We start from the raw sequence: 22,058 nt of genomic DNA on the forward strand, positions 1-22,058 counted from the left end.
TTATGTATTTTTGTGCTGAAACTAAGAACTGTACTTAATAATCAGAACCATAGTAGCTCTATATAGAAACCTACCTAGTGCTGTAGTGATAAACTTCAACCAGACTTAAAGTTTCAAATTTGGAGACGTAGATAAAAGCAGTTGGGAGGTGTAGAGAGGTGGCAGGGAGTGAAGTAAACACAAAAGTGAGGAGCTAGGATGTCAGACTTTCTCTTCTTTTTATTTTTATTTTTCCAGTGGAGAATCTGAAAGAAAAATACTGCCTCATTTTTGGATACATTGTAGTGTGGATTTTAGTACATTTATGTCTTTTTAACAGAGATGAGCAGTACACATGATGCAGGTTCAATTTAGAAATTAATAGGTTATAAATAGTAAACCATGCATTGTCAGTGTTAAAGAAAGGTATACATATACACACAGAGACACACCCATTTAATGTACTACATATTCTTAGTTCAAGGTCTTGAGAGTTTTAAGTGGTCTTAAACTTGAAGTAGATTTTAATTAATGTAGTTCCTGAATAATGCATGAAAAGAAAGATACAGATCACCACATTTGATATGATAAGGATCTATGTTACCAGATATTACTTGTTTTTGTTGTTGTTGAGAATTTGAAATAAGAAACTTCATAGACTACCTAGAAAATTTTATGTTGTTGTTATTGGTCAAGAAAGTGAAATTCAAAATAGGAAGTGAATTCACTTCTGATATGTATTCTGCGTAATAGTCATTCTTTTGTGGCTTTGCCAGCCCATAATGAGATATCTGGAAAGGGAAGGGCAGGGAATAAATATTTCTTATTCCGATGGTCAAAAAATTCCTTCTGTTTTCCCATTTTTGGCTCTCTGAAACCTCCAACCTCTTGAAAATCTTGTAGCTTCACTTCCTTATCAGAGGATCACTTTGGATTTAATAAGAATCTCTAGCTTCAGCTGTTGTTTGAGCATCATTGTAAAGTTATGACCCAGTCATCAGTTAAGAAAGAGTATGACATGGGAATTCCTGGCGGTTCAGTCGTAAGGGCTTTGTGCTCTCATTGGAGAGGTCCTGCGTTCAAAAGGTTTTTTGTCTTTATTCCATCCATTTCCCTTCAACTTTGTTTATAATGTCTTACTATGTATGCCTTCGTTGTCTTTGTATTAGGTTAAACATTTCAGAGACTGACTTGGTGAATACTGTCTAGAGGGTTTGAATTGAGAGATGAGGTTGGGGGTAGGTAATGAGTTTTATTTCATCCTGGCTTATTCAGGAAGGCTGAACTTGAAGCATCATCAGGTGGTTTGACTGGCAAACTTAGGTGAGATATCCATTTAGATTTCAGAATCCTGAATATTCAGGAGGGATCAGTCAGCAAAAGAAATTTTTAAATGGTTCTGCTGGTTCCATTTTGAGCTATACTTAGTATAGCTGTGTATTTTGAGAGATTTTTGCTTTTAATATTTTCAAAGTTCAAGCAGAGGGGAAAAAAAGGTGTTGGTGGCCATTCTCCATTGACCAGTCAGGGTCTCTCTCGATTACTGTGTTCTGAATTTGAAATTTTACAGAGGTCTTTACAGTGCTGCACCTTTTCATATTGGAGGCTGTGACTTTCATATCGGAGGTAGAAATTATGGATAATTATCATCAACGTTACTTTACCTCTGTAGCAGATATCTTACTGCTTGCTGTTGTTGCTAAGTCGCTTCAGTTGTGTCCGACTCTGTGTGACTCCATAGACAGCAGCCCACCTGGCTCCCCTGTCCCTGGGATTCTCCACGCAAGAATACTGGAGTGGTTGCCATTTCCTTCTCCAGTGCATGAAAGTGAAAAGTAAAAGTGAAGTCACTCAGTCGTGTCGACTCTTTGTGACCCCATGGACTGCAGCCTACCAGGCTCCTTCGTCCGTGGGATTTTCCAAGCAAGAGTACTAGTAACTTGAAAGTCTATATTTATAAAGTCTTACCATTTACTAGACCTCTGGCAAATAAAGTTAAGTTTTTGCGGTCATATCTAGAAAGAATTGTAAAAAGTTTTGGCATTCATTCTTAATTTGAGAGTTACCTATCATTCACATGTCTGAAAGATTTTTTGAAGGTAATGATTAATTTTATTTAGTTTGGAAGACTGATCAATGATTGGAGATAATCAGTACATCTGAATTCTTGAGCATTGATTGATTTTTTTTTCTTTTTTATATCACTTCTCAATTTAAATTTTTTGGAATGGTTCTCTAGCTGTGTTTCTTAAGCAATATGTAGTTCATCCAAGTAAACTTTGGTAGTCTTCAGAGATTAGTCTTGATGTTTGAATTGGCTGTATTTGGTACTGATTTACACCTCTTTCTTACATTATCCTCTTTCTTATATGAGTTACATATAATTAACTCTTAAAGGAGTTAATTGCTCATATTGCAATCATACACATCTAAAATTTTTTTTAAGTTCAAATTTCTCTACAAATAAATGAAACATGGGACCAAGTTTTTTTTTTTTTTTTTGTACTTCTATAGTATGTTATTGATGATAATCTAGACTTAGAAGTCCTCAACATTTATTTATCTGGAGAAGCTGATTTCTGTTTGTATTATAAAAGAATTTAGAATATTATACTTTCGGGTTGCCACTTAGGTCACAGGTGGTCATAGTTTTAAAGGAGGTCCTTACAACTAAAAAAAATTTTAAAGAACTGAATAAAAAACTGGTATATTAAGTTGCATATAAGACAAGAGTAAGTAATTTTTTTAAATCACTGAGTTTGGTTTACCTGCTTCTCTGAAGGGAATTCACTGAAAGGAAAGACTAAAATTCTGTTATAACATTGGCAAAAAATAATTTTAAATTGGCAAAAACCTTCATATATCTTCAGCACTTTTTTTGAGTTTCTGATTTCTTCATTTTATTTCAATTAGGGCAGATGGAAAATTGGGCTTATTTAATTCATAAAATGCCTTTGATGTATAAAATTTCTATAGGAACACTGAAATGGCACCATACAACAATTCATTGAAAATATATTTCAGTCAGTATATTCAAAGAAAACACTGGCAAATTAATCCAAACTAGAACCAGAAAGCTTATATATTTCTGGCACTTATTCTCATAGAGAAATAGCTTGGAAGGAGAATATTTTGGCGTATACAATTTTGTATAAATGTCAAGATTTCCATGGCTTTTATGTCTTTTATTTTTAGTGAGGAATTACTGGTATGAAATGGACTTTGGCACACTGAAGGGAACTTTTCCTAGCAATAACTTTTCCTTTTGTAAATTAGAATATTTGTGAATAATCAGCAGCCTTCTGTATGTTATTGACTATAAATTAGCCATGTGGTTTCTAAATTACAACCATTATTTAAATAGAGTGTGACTTTACTTGACTTTACTTGGAGAAGGCAATGGCACCCCACTCCAGTACTCTTGCCTGGAAAATCCCATGAACGGAGGAGCCTGGTAGGCTGCAGTCTATGGGGTCTCTGAGAGTCGGGCACGACTGAGCGACTTCACTTTCACTTTCACTTACTTGGCTAATTAAGAAAGAAAGAACTACAGAATAGTAATTTTTTAAAAGGTGTATCAGGTACCTACTCTGTATGTCAGATGCCTTGGGGTGTATATATATATATATATATATATTTTTTTTTTTTTTTAAGTGTTAGGATATGGTACCCTGCTCTCAAACTTTCAAAGGAACTGCCTAATGGGACAGATTAATTATTGATGAACAAAATAATAATGCCAACTAAGAAAAAAGTTGGGAGAAGAAGAGGATCACTTTGAACTGAAGTTTCTCATTATTTCTTCCACTTTAACAACTAAATGAAGGAGAATAACAAAATCAGAGGCCATTAGGTACATGGGAGAAGCTGGAACAAGATCATCACTCCTGATTCAATTAACTGCAGTTTGTCTAAGGAAAGATTAGCACTGTGCTCTAGGAATTGAAACTCAGAAATTAGATTGCCTGGGTGAACCCTGGAGCTTGGCCAGTTGCTAGGATTACCCTAGGGCAAGTCAGTTCACCTTGCTAAGCCTTAGTCTCTTCATTTGTAAATGGAGGATGATAGGAGGACCCATCTTCTTTTATATTTCTGAGAATGTAATATCCTATGTTCATGAGGTTATATATAGATTATATATGAGGTATTACTTGCACTTGATAAATAATAAATATATAGTAAATGTTACCTATTATCATTACTTTAAGACCAGACTGTTTTACAGCTTTTAAGTTACACAGAGGAAGGTAATATATATTCCCCTAAGGCTTATGATTTAAACAATGGTATAATGTCACATAGCATTGTACCTTAAAGTTGGTTGCTTTTCGTCTGTATTTCAAATGTAATAGATCTAAAAAATAAAATTATTGTCTTATCTCTCACCTGATATAAAATAATTTCTAAATGGAATCATAAACATTAATTATATTTAGTATGTATTTAATATATTTAAACGTTAATGATAATCATTATAAAATGCCTTGATTGAGTTAGAGAGTTTCTGGTGGGCACAAACTGGTAAAAGATTATCAGTTTTGCCTGCTGAATTCTGTGTTCTTTTAATGTTGATTCTGATACTACAAACTTTAAAGGCTTTATATCTCTTTAGTTTGCTAAGAATTGTAATTGGACTTACCACTAGAATTAGGGAACCTCTCCCCAACCACATTTGGACACTTTCAGTGAAATTGTTATAGATGTTTTACCAGATCGTTTATCAGAATATTGTACTGAGAAAACAAATAAAATGCTTGTCTCTTATTCTTTATATCTAGTTGGTTCTGCCTGCATTCCTTATTTATTTATCTTCTATTCTTATCTTCTGTGAGTAATAGGACACTTCTGTACTTTTGCTTGCTCTTTCTCGTGTAAATCATGCCTCTGACTTGTTCCACTTGCTGCATTTTTTTTTTTTTTTGGCTCAGTACTTTTATATCAATGTTCAGTGATATTTAAAGTCTTCTGTATCATATCCCATTTAAGCTGCAATCCATTCCAGTCTTGCCTGGCTGTTAAGGGTATTGTCATTATTTCATACTTTTATGATTGAGCACTGAAAGTTAATTTTAAGGGGAAAGTGGCTTGGATTTTTTTTCTGCAGTGTTTGTATGGCCATTACAGTTGATTTGTGTGATTGAAGCATGAAAGAGCAGACTTTAGCACTTACTCATGTAGCTGTGTTCCAGTGCCTGCCGCTGCATGCTGTCAGACAGCTTGTAATAGCTTTTCCTTTTGTGACAGAATACTATATATTTTTTCCCGTCTAGAATCAAGAATTGAAGGTTGGCTTTCAATACCAAATAGAGGAAATATCAAAAGATATGGCTGGAAGAAACAGGTACCACATAACTCATTTTTTTTAGTTGATATTTTGTTGTATATTTTATTTTTAAATCATAGAGCTTATATTAATTGTCATTATTTTTAGATTGATACGATATAATCTAGACATAAAAGGCAAGTATTATACTTACCACTTTAAACCAAGTTAATACTGATGTTTTCTCTTCCCCTTGTTTTTTTCATTTTAGTATGTTGTGGTAAGCAGCAAAAAAATTTTGTTCTATAATGATGAACAAGATAAGGAACAATCCAATCCGTCTATGGTATTGGACATTGAGTAAGTTGCCTTTTATTCAATCTTAAGTCGTTGAGTGTTAAATTATTTTTAGACTTACCATTTAGTTTTTATTTTGTTATTTAAACTATGTTATAAACTTCTTTCCCTAACAAATTTAAATAACAGCTTTATATTAAATCATACTTTTATCAAAATATGAGAGAGAAAACATTGCATTTTACCTGATGTATTCGAAAAGCATTTTTTTTTAATGTCAAGTATTTATTGGTATTACATTCATAGAACATCTCAAAAAATGTATAATTATGTTGGTCATTAATAACAGGTCAAAGAGGCCCAAGCTGAAACACAGAGAAATTCCAGCACGGGGATCCCTCACTGTCCTGTTGTGGCCGTAGGAGCCACAGGGCACCCTTCCTGTGCCCCCTCTAATCCCTGGCAACCACTAATCTGTCCTCCATTTATGTAGTTTTGTCACTTCAAGGATGTTATATAAATGGAATCAAATAGTGTGTAACGTTTGAGATAACGCTTTTTCACTCAGTGTAGTTCCCTTGAAATCCATCCAAGATGTAGTTTTTTCTTTTCATGATTGAGTGTTCTGTTGTATGAATATATCAAGAGTTTGTTTAACCATTTATTTGCGTTTTTTCTAATTTTGGCCTATTAAAACTAAAGCTGCTTTGGACATTCATGTACCAGTTTTCATACAGATTTGTAAGAACTTGCCGTAGTCTTTTTCCAGAGTGGCTCCGTAGTTTTCTGTTTCTGCCACAGTTGTATGAATGATCTAGTTTTTTTGCCTCACCACCAGCATTTGGTTTTATTACTATCTTTACTTAAAAAATTCTGATAGGTTTATAGTGAAACTTACTCTGATTTTAATCTACATTTCTCTAATAACTAATCTTTTCCTATGCTTATCTGCCACCTCTGTGTTCTCTTCAGTGAAATACCTGCTTTTGTCTTTTACTGTAAATGTGTTTTTATAATCGCCTACATCTTCTTTTCATTTTAGTAAATTGTTTCATGTTCGTCCTGTAACACAAGGAGATGTGTACAGAGCTGAAACTGAAGAAATTCCTAAAATATTCCAGGTAAAAATCTGAAGTTATAATGGTAGTAGATCCTTTACCTAACTTATAAGTGTATTTGTGAAGTAAACGTAAATACATCAATACTTTTATACATTTGAAACTTGTTTGTGCAGATCCAAGCTTTTTTAATCTTCTGTTCACCATTTCTGAATGTAGATACTGTATGCAAATGAAGGTGAATGTAGAAAAGACTTAGAGGTGGAACCAGTACAACAAGCTGAAAAAACAAGTTTTCAAAACCACAAAGGCCATGAGTTCATTCCTACACTCTACCACTTTCCCGCCAACTGTGAGGCCTGTGCCAAACCTCTCTGGCATGTTTTTAAGCCACCTCCTGCCCTGGAGTGTCGAAGATGCCATGTTAAGTGCCACAGAGACCACATAGATAAGAAAGAGGACTTGATTTCTCCATGTAAAGGTAAGGCATGAAATTGATTCTTATACCATTCAATAAGATAACGTCTTCAGTGTAGCACTTCCTGTAACAAGTTGAAAAGAGATAATAAGATGTAATGTTTTGGCATTGGTGGAGCCACATATATATTTCTGATTTTACTTTATTTTTACTAGGTTATGACTAATGTTTTCTCTTTAAATTTTCTGACTTAATTAAAAAGAGAAGATATTGTCCAAGCTTAATTTAGCGTAGTAAATCTTTTCAAATTGTTAAGAACCTGTGAGAGGGCTCCTTTAAGTATTTTGTGACTTTGATTGTGCTCTTTTTTCTTAAAATAGTAAGTTATGATGTAACGTCAGCAAGAGATATGCTGCTGCTAGCGTGTTCTCAGGATGAACAAAAAAAATGGGTAACTCATTTAGTAAAGAAGATCCCTAAGAATCCACCATCTGGTTTTGTGCGTGCATCCCCTCGAACACTTTCTGCAAGGTCCACTGCAAATCAGTCTTTCCGGAAAGTGGTCAAAAATACATCTGGAAAAGCTAGGTAAGGATTGAAGTGTTAACCTTTCTCACACTAAGTGACTGGATAATAGCTGTCAAAACCCAAAATCAAATTGTTCTTTTCCCTGTAAAAGGCATCATTTGTAGTTGGGCCTTTATATATGACTTAAAACAACTTTACAAAGTAGTTTAACTGATTCCTGTTTCAAGCTCAGAATATTTATAAATATCATGTTTATTTAGTTCCATGTCAGGTTTTATTGTCGTTGGTTGTGTTATATATGGTACATCAGTTCAGTTCAGTTCAGTCGCTCAGTCGTGTCCGACTCTTTGCTACCCCATGAATCGCAGCACGCCAGGCCTCCCTGCCTAACACCAACTCCTGGAGTTCACTCAGACTCACGTCCATCGAGTCGGTGATGCCATCCAGCCATCTCATCCTCTGTCGTCCCCTTCTCCTCCTGCCCACAATCCCTCCCAGCATCAGAGTCTTTCCCAATGAGTCAACTCTTCGCATGAGGTGGCCAAAGTACTGGAGTTTCAGCTTTAGCATCATTTCTTCCAAAGAAATCCCAGGGCTGATCTCCTTCAGAATGGACTGGTTGGATCTCCTTGCAGTCCAAGGGACTCTCAAGAGTCTTCTCCAACACCACAGTTCAAAAGCATCAATTCTTCAGTGCTCAGCTTTCTTCACAGTCCAACTCTCACATCCATACATGACCACTGGAAAAACCATAGCCTTGACTAGATGGACCTTAGTCGGCGAAGTAATGTCTCTGCTTTTGAATGTGCTATCTAGGTTGGTCATAACTTTTCATGTGAAACTTTGCTCATCTTATTTTTAGCTGTGTTAGCATAGATTTTTTTTTAATCAAAATTATTTGACATTATCACTATTACAAATAAACTTTTCATTTAAGTACCCAGTTTTCTTTTGGGGGGAGGGTAGTTTAACTACTTTGGACAAAATTTTTTAAAAAGTTTAAATGGTAAAATGAACAATTTCAGGGCATAATTAAACCCTTTCTTGAGAAGTGGCTATGCTATCTTCAAAGTTCTCTAATCCATGGAACCTTGGGACTCAGAGAAATTAAGCAACTTGCACAGATCACACAGCCAATTTGTGGCATAGTCATTGGAACCCATTTTTATCTCTTTCTAAGCCTCTGTTTTTTCTCCTATCCCAAATACAAACTTTCCCTAGAATGTTAATCCTCTACTGAGAGGGATATTTGAGTCTAGAACTGATTTGTCTCTGCTAATGTCACCCAACTCTTCCAAGCAGGCTTAAAAACCATCTTTAATTTATCCTGTTTCTTTCATTCCGTACCATCAGTAACCAAGGCTAATTCTTTGGATTGACTCACATCCATTCCTCCTTGTGTTGCTCAGCTGCAGTACTGTTCCAGTGCTTCATTACCTCACTCCAGTCTTATTTGTGTAGAACCCTGTATCAGCCTCTCCTGTACAGGATAAAAGCTGAATAAATCTAAAGTACTTAAAATTGGTTTACAGCTTTGTAGGGGGAATAATGTGTTTGAAACAGTAGAAGCAGAAAAGAGATAATGGTGTATTTTTTCCCTTTTCCTGTTTGCCAAATTTTGTGTGTTACTTAATTATTACATATAATGTATGTGTACCTTTCCTTTCAAGTTTTGTTTTTTGTATTTATCACCTGAGTACATTTCTTAACAATTTTTTTTTTTCCCCCTCAACAGTTAACCACGTGACCTAGTGCCTTGTGGAATTGTGTGGGATGCTACCTGATGAAGCAGGCGTCTCTAACCATGCAGAGCAGACAGGCTGTTCCTTTGACACAAATATCACAGGCTTCAGGGTTAAGATTGCTGTTATTCTGTCCTTGCTTTGGCACAAAAGCACACTGAGGATTGTTTGTTTTGTTTTGTTTTTTGTTTTTTTATTGCGGGTTTGCCTACAGGTAGATTAGATTAATTATTACTATGTAATGCAAGTACAATTGAGGGAAAGCTTAGCTAGATATATTTTTTTAAAAAAGGTGCTGCCTTTTTGAATTTCTAAGAAAACGCCTGTCAATCATGATGGAACACAGTTTTCCTCATCCCAGTGAGGGGAAGAGACTTTCACTTCAAGTGGAATGGCTGTCACTATCAAGATCAGCTCATGGAAGGAGTAAAGCGAATATCTCAAAATGAGACAACTGAAAGGTTTTTAAAAAAATAACTTCAGTTTTCATGCTCTTGCAAGACTATACAAAACTATTTTAAGAAAGCAGTGATATCACTTGACTTCAGTGCCCTCACTGTAGAATTTAAAAGCCTTACTGTTGATTGCCCATGGTGGACTTGATGGAAAATAAATATCTTACATTATGCTTTACAAAATACTGTATGTGTTTCAGCAGGTTTGTAGATTGGGGAATGGGAGAAGGCAAAAAAAAAAATTTACATTTAATCTATGCATTTTTGCCAAGCCATATTGAGTTATTTTTACTACTAGAGACATTAGGAACTAACTGTACAAAAGAACCAAGTTTAAAAGCATTTTGTGGGGTACATCATTTCTGTAATTGTATAATGTGTTTCTTTGTGGTTTTAAGTGATAAAGACATTAAATTAACAAACATATAAGAAATGTATGCACTGTTTGAAATGTAAATTATTCTTAGAACACCTTCAGTGGGAGTTGCATTGCCCTTTTAGTGCCTTAATTTGAGAGAATTATTTTACTGCCATGACTATAAAAATTTCAAAAAACATATTTTCAAAAAATTATGTGTGTTCAGGGTTTTTTCATTGATAATTGGTTTAATTTAAAATATTTAGAGGTTTGTTGGACTTTGATAAATTGAGACAATGTTTGCATCAAACTACCTGCTTAAATAATGAATGACTTTATAAAACTGCAAAAATATGTAGAAAGTTGCACCCAGTATAAAAGAAAATTATGGCAATACATCTGTGATGTTTTCCAGTTAACATAGGAATTACCAGATAAATACTGTTAAACTCTTGTTCAATAACAAGAGTTGATTCATATGGGCAGTATGATTTATTGTTTATTTTTTTAACCAAATACCTCCTCAGTAATTTATAATGGCTTTGCAGTAATGTCTATCAGATAAGAAGCACTGGAAAACTGATTCGTCTCTAGGATGATATGCATGTTTCAAGTGGTATTAAAAGCCGCACTGATGGATATGTAATAATAAACATATCTGTTATTAATATGCTAATGACTCTGTGCTCATTTAATGAGAAATAAAAGTAATTTATGGATGGAGACCTTTAATAATGACTGCTATGGTGTTTTCTCATGGATGAGATGAATAGAAACCATGCTATAAATTAGTCCCTGACTGCATACAAATGTTTGTAAAATCTCATGACTAGATTAAAGTGAATTTTTAAAAGATAAAACTGGTTTGTGCTGTAAAATAAGAGTGGCTACAATTGAAATGAAAAGTTGGCTAATGTCTGTTAGAAACAATTCTCCGTGAGTATCTTAAGTTTCTCACATCCGGAGAGCGGAAGCTTTGACAGCCTTTCTTTGTTCTACCCTGTCTTTGTCAAGGAGATTTGTATAGTGAACAGCCTTGGGAGATACTGTTTCCATCAAGGAGAGGGCAGGTTTGTTTACTGTGGTATAATAAACATAATGTTTCTCCCCAGGGCAAAAGTTGGGCAGAGTTGCTTGTGCTTATTGTAAAAGATTCAGGTGCCCTAAACTTTGGACTCCTCAGCTGTGATGCAAACCCACCCCGCTGCATGCTCAGCAACCCCTGGACCACTCTGCATCACCCCTGTGGGCCTCAGAGGGCGAGGGGAACTGATGGGACGTGAAGCTTGTGCTGCTTGCTGTGCTCTTAAGTGTAAAGTCATCTGGCTTCGACCCAGGGTCCATGGAGTGATGGTGGGCTGACTTGTAGCATGCAGGTAAACCTCAGATCCTTCACAGTTCTGGACAGTGTCCTTACTAGCTCCTCAGAACCGTCACCATCACCCCAATGTAGTATGTCTAGTGTAATAAGGTCCAGTAGAGTGCAGAGAACACTGAATTTTATGTACTTGACCTGGAGGACTTTTTTTAAAAACAAAACAAAATATTAACTTGAGCATAAAATTATTGAGAACTGACAGCTTTCAGCAATGACTTCAAATGTCACATTGCAAAACCAGGTCAACACTTCTTTTCTAAGTTCAGGAAATCACTCGATCCTAAAGTACACCAACATGATGAAGGTCAGGGGAGTGTCGTGGTCAGGAGAACACCGCCCCTGCTAGTGCTCTGCAGTACCTTGCCCTGCCTGCTGCATGCCCTCGGGGACGTTCCTGTTCCAGGGATCGAACCCACATCATTCTCCCCTGCATTGCAGGTGGATTCTTTACTGCTGAGCCTTTGGGGAAGCCCAGAAGTATAGCAATCACAGCAAAAAGCCTAATCATTCCTGCTGCTGCTGCTCAGTCACTTCAGTCATGTCCGACTCTGTGTGACCCCATAGACGGCAGCTCACCAGGCTCCCCTGTCCCTGGGATTCTCCAGGCAAGAACACTGGAGTGGGTTGCCATTTCCTTCTCCAGTGCATGAAAGTGAACAGTGAAAGTGAAGTCGCTCAGTCATGTCCAACTCTTAGCGACCCCATGGACTGCAGCCTACCAGGCTCCTCCGTCCATGGGATTTTCCAAGCAAGAGTACTGGAGTGGGGTGCAATCATTCCTAGGACCTGGGAAATCCTCTTATTGCTGGAGTCATGTCTATCCTTGAGCCTGTTCTTTGTGTAGAGGGTGTTACCAAACCAAACTTGGGTCCACCTGCCCCATACACAGCAAGGCAATCTGCTGACCCTGGGTTGTAAGGAAGGGACGTACAGTATTGATTGCAGGGCCAAGTGAGAAAGCCTCATGCTTCCAGTGGCTTTTACAGATGGGTAAAGACGAAGGGATAGTGTGTCAGGGTGTGTGATCAGCTTGTGCACAATTCTTGACTGGTTGATGGTGATGGTACTAGGGTGATGCTTTGGGAATCTCAATCAGCCTTCTGGTTCTAATTGCTTTGGGTCTGTGTGCTGGTGGTCAGCATGCAGTTAACTTTCTCTGTTTTGGTGGTGATTTAGTCACTAGTTGTGTCTGAGCCTTTGGGCCATATGGACCATAGCCCGCCAGGCTCCTCTGTCCATGGGATTTCCCAGGCAAGAATACTGGAGTGTGTTGCCATTTCCTTCTTCGGGATCTTCTAGACCCAGGGATCAAACCCAGGACTTCTGCATTGGCAGGAGGATTCTTTACAGACTGACTCATCAGGGAAGCCCAGGGCTTTAGTAACTGCAAAACAAATCAAGGATACAGGATGAGGGACACATGTACACCCATGGCTGATTTATGTCAATATATGGCAAAAACCACTACAATATTGTAAGGTAATTAGCCTCTGATTAAAATTAATTAATTAAAAAATCAAGGATATAGTTCAAGATATTATCTAGAACCCTTGAGGGGAAACAAAAGCTCCTTGACTTGATTTTATAGCTAAAGTATTGTTACTTCATCTGCTTGACTGTTTTCCTTTCTTTCTGCATTTTCTCACTGATTGAATTTGCTCTTTGGAATTCGTGGAAGCCTTTGGAGACTAAAGCTTTTCTACACACAAGAGGTGGATGTGGTGGGGGACCTGTCCCCGGGTAGGCCCTTACAGGGGTCTACTTGGTTTCAAGAGAAGTAGTGTTCTGATTGGTTACACGTGAGGTCAGACTCACACAAACCTTGACATTGAAAGAGGAGAAGGGTTGGTTTGCAAAGGGAAAATCAGGCTTCTCTTTTCCAAAAAGGCTAGAGGCAAAGGCAACAAATGTTCCTTACGTTGCTGGTTGCTCTGGTTCTCTATGGGGAAAACCTGGAAATTTCGGCACATTCTGTAATCTTTAAAAATTGAGTAACAACCAGAAAATGGATTTGTGTATGGTGAAAGATAACAGGAGTAATCACTATACGAAAAATTAGCATGCACATGGTGAAGTTCTCTGTGGAATCAAATCTGAATGTGAGAATAAGTACTAAATTGGGGGTAAAAATACAAAAGATTGTTTTGCTTTGGAAAGTGTTTGCATTTTTTACTCCTATTTTCCTCGCAAACAGAGTGCCCACCACCAATCTTCGTTAAAATGCATTGAAGTTTTTAGGAGGAAGGAAATTTCTAGTTTGTTGCCCTGGTTCCCAGGTGAGTTATCAGAAAGAAAACAACACTGCTGTTTTTTGTTTGTCTTGACAGAACGTCCAGTCACACTGAAAACTCACTTGAAGAGTTTTAAACTAATATTCCCGCTACTACCACCCAGTTCTCCACTTTAATTTTCTGCTTCAGTGCTCTAAATATCTTGCTCCAAATTACATGATATGCAAATTTTCTTTTTCTTGTAGAAAACAGAAGTAGAGAAAATTAAAGTGGCCTTTTTGTCTTGACTGGAAGGGATCCCTATAAAAGACTTCTTGATATAGGTTAGATCTTTGCTTTGGAATAAGGTCATTTGGAAATGTGTGGCACATGGAAGAAATTTCAATATTACACTTCTCATTTGTGCTGACAAGTGACTTTAAGAAGATAGAAAACTGCTTCAAGGAGACTAAACCTTTTATCCTGGCACTCAGGCACTCCCTAACTGCCTCCCGTATTATCTGCCCTACTTTTATCTGTTGCCACGGCCCTGCACACACGTCTTCTGCTCTCTTCTGGCTACTTTCCTTCCTGTCCTCCACATGCGTATTTACTCTTCCTGTACTAGTTTTTTCCCTACATTTGCTGATGGACCATTAGCATCTGCCAGGCAGGGTCCAGGAGTCGACAATCAATACTTGTTGAACCAGTGAATTTGGTTGCTTAGATGTTTTTCTTTTTCTGTCTCTCTAAAACCTTCTTACCCCAAACTGCTTTCCATTCACCTCAGTTTCTTTCATTTCCGAATTCCTATCATCACCACACCAAGTACATTATTCAACAAATACATCAAATGATTGCGCTGGGTCTTGGAGCTCAGAGAGACTACATTTCCCAGACTTCCATGTGGCTTGGCCATATGATTGTTTTCACCACTGAAATGTGAATGGACATGATTTGCCCACATTCCTCCCCTTCCTCTTTCTTAAAAGGATATTGCTGCCCTGTGCTTCCCGCAACCATCTACCCCCGTCCCCCGCGTATATTCTTCCTGTGGGCTGAGACCCAGGTACGTTTGCAACCCAACTCCGACCAAGCAGAAAAAGACAAGTGCTTGGCTGCTCAAAAGGGTGATTTCCTGAGAGCTTGTTAGTATCTTAGGCTTCATCCTCAGTTCAGTTCAGTTGTTCAGTTGCTCAGTCGTATCCAACTCTGTGACCCCATGAATCGCAGCATGCCAGGCCTCCCTGTCCATCACCAACTCCCGGAGTTCACTCAGACTCACGTCCATGGAGTCAGTGATGCCATCCAGCCATCTCATCCTCTGTCGTCCCCTTCTCCTGCCCCCAGTCCCTCCCAGCATCAGAGTCTTTTCCAATGAGTCAACTCTTCACATGATGTGGCCAAAGTACTGGAGTTTCAGCTCTAGCATCATTCCTTCCAAAGAAATCTCAGGGCTGATCTCCTTCAGAATGGACTGGTTGGATCTCCTTGCAGTCCAAGGGACTCTCAAGAGTCTTCTCCAACACCACAGTTCAAAAGCATCAATTCTTCGGCGCTCAGCCTTCTTCACAGTCCAACTCTCACATCCATACATGACCACTGGAAAAACCATAGCCTTGACTAGACGGACCTTAGTCGGCAAAGTAATATCTCTGCTTTTGAATATGCTATCTAGGTTGATCATAACTTTTCTTCCAAGGAGTAAGCGTCTTTTAATTTCATGGCTGCAGTCACCATCTGCAGTGATTTTGGAGCCCCCAAAAATGGTCTGACACCGTTTCCACTGTTTCTCCATCTATTTGCCATGAAGTGATGGGACCAGATGCCATGATCTTCATTTTCTGAATGTTGAGCTTTAAGCCAACTTTTTCACTCTCCTCTTTCACTCTCATCAAGAGGCTTTTTAGTTCCTCTTCACTTTCTGCCATAAGGGTGGTGTCATCTGCATATCCGAGGTTATTGATATTTCTCCCGGCAATCTTGATTCCAGCTTGTGCTTCTTCCAGTCCAGCGTTTCTCATGATGTACTCTGCATAGAAGTTAAATAAGCAGGGTGACAATATACAGCATTGATGTACTCCTTTTCCTATTTGGAACCAGTCTTTTGTTCCATGTCCAGTTCTAACTGTTGCTTCCTGACCTGCATACAGATTTCTCAAGAGGCAGGTCAGGTGGTTTGGTATTCCCATCTCTCTCAGAATTTTCCAGTTTATTGTGATCCACACAGTCAAAGGCTTTGGCATAGTCAATAAAGCAGAAATAGATGTTTTTCTGGAACTCTCTTGCGTTTTCGATGATCCAGCAGATGTTGGCAATTTGACCTCTGGTTCCTCTGCCTTTTCTAAAACCAGCTTGAACATCAGGAAGTTCACGGTTCACGTATTGCTGAAGCCTGGCTTGGAGAATTTTGAGCATTACTTTACTAGCATGTGAGATGAGTGCAATTGTGCAGTAGTTTGAGCATTCTTTGGCATTGCCTTTCTTTGGGATTGGAATGAAAACTGACCTTTTCCAGTCCTGTGGCCACTGCTGAGTTTTCCAAATTTGCTGGCATATTGAGTGCAGCACTTTCACAGCATCATCTTTCAGGCTTCATCCTACACCTGTGGAATCAGAGTCTGCACTTTAATGGAATCCCAGGTGATTCACATCCACATTAAACTGAGACGTTCTGCTTTAGGGGATAGCAGAGAACTTTTTGGAAGAAATGTTGGTCTTTGTTGAAGGCCTCATGAAGTAAAGCTGTTGCTCCTCATTTATTATTTGGGAATATAAAATGTATCCATATATGTTGTTTTCATATTTGCTGGGGTTTTATGAAAGAGGAAGCCTATGGTAGACAGTGTAATGCTTCCCCAAAGATGCCCATGCCTGAATCTCCTAAATCTGGGAGATTACTTTATATGCAGGTCTGATTAGGGATTTTATTTTTTAATTGATTTAGTTTATTTTTTTAAATTGGACTATAAATTGCTTTACAATGTTGTGTTAGTTTCTGCTCTACAACTACTCTAGAGATTTTAAATGAACATATCCTGGTTATCCAGAGGAGGCCAGTGTAAGCACAAGGGGCTTTATAAACAGGGAGGCAGAGGCTCTGAATGAGAAGAATTGCTGGGTGGATGAAGCCGAGGTCAGATGGTGCCTTGGCTGGAGTGGGGCCGGAAGACGAGGAATGTGGGGAGCCTCTAGAATCTGGGGAAGGTAAGGAATGAATTTTTCTCTGGAGCCTCCAGAAAGAGTGTAGTCTTGCCAATACCTTAAGGTTAAGACCCTTCTTGGATTTCCATCTGCCGGAAGTGTAAAGTGATAAATATGTGTTTGTGTGTGTGTGGTTTCAAGCTACTAAATTTTTGGTAATTTGTTACAGCAGAGGTAAGAAATAAATACCTAGCCCTTTAATTTGGGGCAGCTTATGCCCCGTAGCCCAGTGTGTTTGAGTGGGAAGTAGAGTCAGGCGTTCCTTTCCTTGCCATTGGTCAACTATGTGTTCTTGCTCAGGACACAGAATTTTGAGGGACTGAAGTGGACTTGCGATTTGAAATTACTCATGCAGGAGTGGCCAGACTGTTTCTATGATGTGACCCTGCCTATGTTCCCTGCTGCCCACGTCCCTAGGTTTCTACCCATGACCTGTGCCTGGTTCCCAGGTTTTGCTAATAATTGAGGAAGTTTACCCTGTATCACCCATGAGCTTCGTGTCTCAGGTTTCTGTTGTTTACGGCCAAGACCTCTGATGAATTCAGAGCCAATTTCAATATTTCTAGTCGATTCTAAGTCTCAGGAGGGGGAGGACCTTTGTTTGGTTCATCTTTGTATCCACAGCTTCTACACTGAAGGTCTTGCACTCAGTACATACTTAATGAATCAGAAGAGCAAACAGCTGTGATGTTGCTACTGGATAGAAATGGGCTATAGGAGCAGGCTTGAAGCAAATGTAAGAGTTAGTATTAAATACATTAGAGATGCATAGGATTTTTGTTGGCCAGATGATGGGGGGCATTCCAAGCAACAAACGGTAGGGGGTTCACCAACTAAAAGCCTTTCTGGTATCTGCCATCTTTTACAGACCTTGTTTATTTATAAATAAACAGGTTAAGATATTACCAATATATTTATTATTTAAAGAAATCCACCTTAAGCAGAAGATTCTCTCCATTCGACACAAGTAGATCAGGACTTAGGCATGTATAAGGTGTGCGCCAGGGTGGCTGGTTGCCTACAACTCTTGCAGACATCCATGGAGACCAGCCATGCAAAATTCCTTCTACGCTTCCTTTCATTGCTAGCATTGTTTCAGATCCTCACTTTGCCCCCTTTGTCTTAAATTCAGGTCCCCCAGTGAGGCTAGAAGTTAGTTGTACCAAAAGTTGGGGCTGTGTATTTTGAAAACAGACTAGAAGACTCCCTGGTCATGGCTACAACAAGCAAGCTCAAAAAAATTTCTCTTACATCCAGTTCTCACAGCATCTGATACGTCCAGCGTGTCTACTGGGAAGCCACAATTCTGTTTTATAGTGTGGTGGGGGGAATACAGATGTTGAAGGAATAGATGTATGTTGAAAGCTAACAGAGGAAAAACACAACAAAGATCCCCACATACCACAACTAAGGCCTGATGCAGCCAAATAGTTTCATTTTGTTAAATGGGAAGACGATCTGAATAGACATTTCTCCGAAGCAGACATACAGATGTCCAGAAGGCACATGAAAAGATGCCCAGCGTCACTGATTATTAGAGAAATCTGTTGTTGTTTAGTCGTTAAGTCATGTCCAACTCCTTTATGACCCCGTGGACTGTATGTAGCCCGCCAGGCTCCTCTGTCCATGGGATTTCCCAGGCAAGAATACTGGAGTGCGTTGCCGGTTCCTTCTCCGGGGGATCTTCCCGACCCTGGATCAAATCCGCATCTCTTGCATTGGCAGGTGGACTCTTTTGCACTGAGCCACCAAGGAAGCCCTATCGGAGAAATAGCGAAATGTTAATCAAAACTACAATAAGGGCTTCCCTGGCAGTCCAGGTTAGGTTAAGACTGTGCTTCACACTGCAGGGGGCATGGGTTCGGTCCCTGGTCTGAGAAGTTCTGTGTGTCACACTTCGAGGCAAAAAACAAACAAACAAACCCGAAAAGCTCTACAATGGAGTATCCACTCACCCTGCTCAGAATGGCCATCGTCGAGTCTACAAGTAATACATGCTGAAGAGGGTATGGAGAAAAGAGAACTCGCCTGCACTGTTGGTGGAAATGTAAATTGGTGCAGCCACTATGGAAAATAGTGTGGAGTTTCCTTAAAAAGCTAAGAATAGTTACAATATGATCCTGCAATCCCAATCCTGGAAATAAGTCTGGAGAAAAGTAATTGAAAAGATACATGCACCCCAATGTTGATTGTAGCACTATTTATAGTAGCCAAGACATGGAAGCAACCTAAATGCCCCAACAACAGATGAATGGATAAGGATGGAGGGGTTCTATATACACAATGTATTTCATACCTTCCCATTTAGCCATAAAAATGAATAAAATAATGTAATTTACAGCAACATGGATAGACCTAGAGATGATGACACTAAGACAAAGATAAATATCATATATGTGGAATCTTAAAAAAAATATGGTACAAGTGAGCTTATTTACGAAACAGAAATAGGCTCACAGATACAGAAAACAAACTTACTGTTACCAAAGGGGAAATTGGGGCAAGGGATAGTTTAGTTTGAGATTAACAGACACTACTATATATAACTTATATGCAAAGTACATCATGAGAAACACTGGGCTGGAAGAAGCACAAGCTGGAATCAAGATTGCCCGGAGAAATATCAATAACCTCAGATATGCAGATGATACCACCCTTATGGCAGAAAGTGAAGAACTACTAAAAAGCATCTTGATGAAAGTGAAAGAGGAGAGTGAAAAAGTTGGCTTAAAGCTCAACATTCAGAAAACGAAGATCATGGCATCCGGTCCCATCGCTTCATGGCAAATAGATGGGGAAACAGTGGAAACAGTGTCAGACTTTATTTTTTGGGGCTCCAAAATCACTGCAGATGGTGACTGCAGCCATGAAATTCAAAGACGCTTACTCCTTGGAAGGACAGTTTTGACCAACCTAGATAGTATATTCAAAAGGCTATATTTTTAATATAGTCAAGGCTATATTTTTTCCAGTGGTCATGTATGGACGTGAGAGTTGGACTGTGAAGAAGGCTGAGTGCCAAAGAATTGATGCTTTTGAACTGTGGTGTTGAGAAGAGTCTTGAGAGTCCCTTGGACTGCAAGGAGATCCAACCAGTCCATCCTAAAGGAGATCAGTCCTGGGTGTTCATTGGAAAGACTGATGCTGAAGCTGAAACTCCAATACTTTGGCCAACTCATGCAAAGAGTTGACTCATTGGAAAAGACTGATGCTGGGAGGGACTGGGGGCAGGAGGAGAAGGGGACGACAGAGAATGAGATGGCTGGATGGCATCACCGACTCGATGGACATGAGTTTGGGTAAACTCGGGGAGCTGGTGATAGACAGGGAGGCCTAGTGTGCTGGGATTCATGGGGTCACCAAGAGTCGGACACGACTGAGCAACTGAACTGACTATATATAAAATAGATAAACAAAGACCAACTGTATAGAATAGGAAAGTATATTAAGAATATTGTAATAACCTATACCGAAAAAGACCCTGATTCTGGGAAAGATTGAGGGCAGGAACAGAAGGGGACGACAGAGGATGAGATGGTTGGATGGCATCACCGACTCGATGGACATGGGTTTGGGTGGACTCCGGGAGCTGGTGATGGACAGGGAGGCCTGGCGTGCTGCGGTTCATGCGGTCGCAGAGTGGGACACGACTGAGCGACTGAACTGAACTGATTCTGAAAAAGAATCTATATATTCTATACAGAATTTTTTGTATATATATATATATATGTTTGTTGTACATCTGAAAGGAACGCAACATTGTAACTCAACTATACTCCAATTAAAAAAAAATCTGAACCTATGATGACAATATTACACGTTACTTTAAATAATGTTCTATAGCATCTTCGTGTCCTTTTGGTCACATTTTGGGTCTTAAATAGTGAAATAGTGAAGGTGAATAAGACTCCTGATGTAGACTGATGAAATCACTCTCCAACTGGGTTGAAATATGGCCCATTTTAGTTTTGAGATAGCCACAATCCCAGCTCCTCTTTTGCAGTATAAAGGATCATTATAAAACCTCTATATTAGGCAGGAAACACATTTAATTTGGACCTCTTCGAAATTCCTTCGTTCATTTACAGGTTCTATTTCCTCTGTAGCTCATCTAGAATGAAACTGATTTCAGCCATGACAACTTGAGTTTGAAGAGGCCTCAGAAACCGTCCTGGAGAAGGAAACAGCAACCCATTCCAGTATCCTTGCCTGGGATTTCACGGACAAAGGAAATCTGGCGGGCTACATTCTAGGTGGGGTCGCAAAAGGGTCAGAGGGGACTGAACAACCAAATAACAACAGGAACCTTCCAGTCTCATTTCCTCCTTTTCCAGGCTGGGGAAAGAGGTCGAGGACAATTAAGTGGAGGCTGCGAGGAAGTCTTCTGAGCGGCAGTCAGGGGCGCTGTGTCCGTTCCTTTACTAGATCCGACCTAGAGTCCCAACAGGTGTTAACAACAACAGTAACACGTTAAAACCAAGACAAGCCTATATGAAATACCCTCCAAGTACCTTGATGTTAATTTCTGTGCAAAATCCTGAAAGGGAGGGCGAGACATTTTCACTAATAAGGAGACCAAGTTGAGGAGCGGGGCAAGGCTTTTCACCCAGCTCCTTTAGTAGAAAGAATGAAGCCGCAGCTTGGATCGCCCCGCCATTTGGAAACAGGGGTGGAAGACTCTTTGAAGAGGCTGCGGCAGGGACACCAAGCCCCGCTCTGCTCCTTCTGCAGCGCGGCGGGGCGGGGCGGAGCCCGAGCCGGTGGGCGCAGGCGGGGCTCAGTGCGCAGGCGCGCACCTGTGCGGCGCCGCGGCCGCGCGCGCCCCCTTTCCCGCCGCCCTCGCCGCCCTGGTCTCTCCACCCGCAGGCCCCGCCTCGCTTCCTCCCCGCAATCGCCCGGTGGCTCGGCAGGAGGGCGGCGTGCTGCTGCGTCATCGCCAGGGGCCGGTTTGAATGAGTTTCTTGTCGCACCGTGTCTGCCGCAACCACCGCCACCGCCGCGCCTCCGCCTCGGCCGCCACCGCACCTCCTTCGCGCCCCCTTCCCTTCGCCGTCCTCGCCAGGCCCGGCCTTCCCGCGCCCCGCCATGCCGCTCTACTCCGGTGAGCCCCTCCTCGCCGCGCGCCCGCAGTCCCGCCCGGAGCTAGGCCGCTGGGTAGGCCCGGCCTG

The 22,058-nt window shown here is 39.8% G+C and overlaps 2 protein-coding genes across 4 annotated transcripts in view; both read left to right on the top strand.

Moving 5' to 3' along the window:
* ROCK1 (Rho associated coiled-coil containing protein kinase 1) overlaps positions 1–9,360 on the top strand; it is a 118,789-nt gene extending 109,429 nt beyond the window's left edge. The window contains exons 28-33 of the mRNA XM_052660315.1: positions 5,250–5,320; positions 5,514–5,602; positions 6,582–6,660; positions 6,817–7,078; positions 7,396–7,603; positions 9,279–9,360. Of these exons, the coding sequence (XP_052516275.1) occupies positions 5,250–5,320; positions 5,514–5,602; positions 6,582–6,660; positions 6,817–7,078; positions 7,396–7,603; positions 9,279–9,282 (713 nt within the window). The 3' untranslated portion in view covers positions 9,283–9,360. The remainder of the gene's footprint in view (positions 1–5,249; positions 5,321–5,513; positions 5,603–6,581; positions 6,661–6,816; positions 7,079–7,395; positions 7,604–9,278) is intronic.
* A 12,466-nt stretch (positions 9,361–21,826) lies between these two features.
* USP14 (ubiquitin specific peptidase 14) overlaps positions 21,827–22,058 on the top strand; it is a 72,622-nt gene continuing 72,390 nt past the window's right edge. For all 3 annotated transcript variants that reach the window (XR_008201389.1, XR_008201390.1, XM_052660304.1), the window contains exon 1: positions 21,827–21,991. Coding sequence is in view for 1 of the 3 variants with exons in the window: in XM_052660304.1 (XP_052516264.1) it covers positions 21,976–21,991 (16 nt within the window). In the remaining 2 variants the exon portion in view is untranslated. The remainder of the gene's footprint in view (positions 21,992–22,058) is intronic.

This window comes from Budorcas taxicolor, chromosome 22 (assembly GCF_023091745.1).
Source record: "Budorcas taxicolor isolate Tak-1 chromosome 22, Takin1.1, whole genome shotgun sequence".
Taxonomy (NCBI): domain Eukaryota; kingdom Metazoa; phylum Chordata; class Mammalia; order Artiodactyla; family Bovidae; genus Budorcas; species Budorcas taxicolor.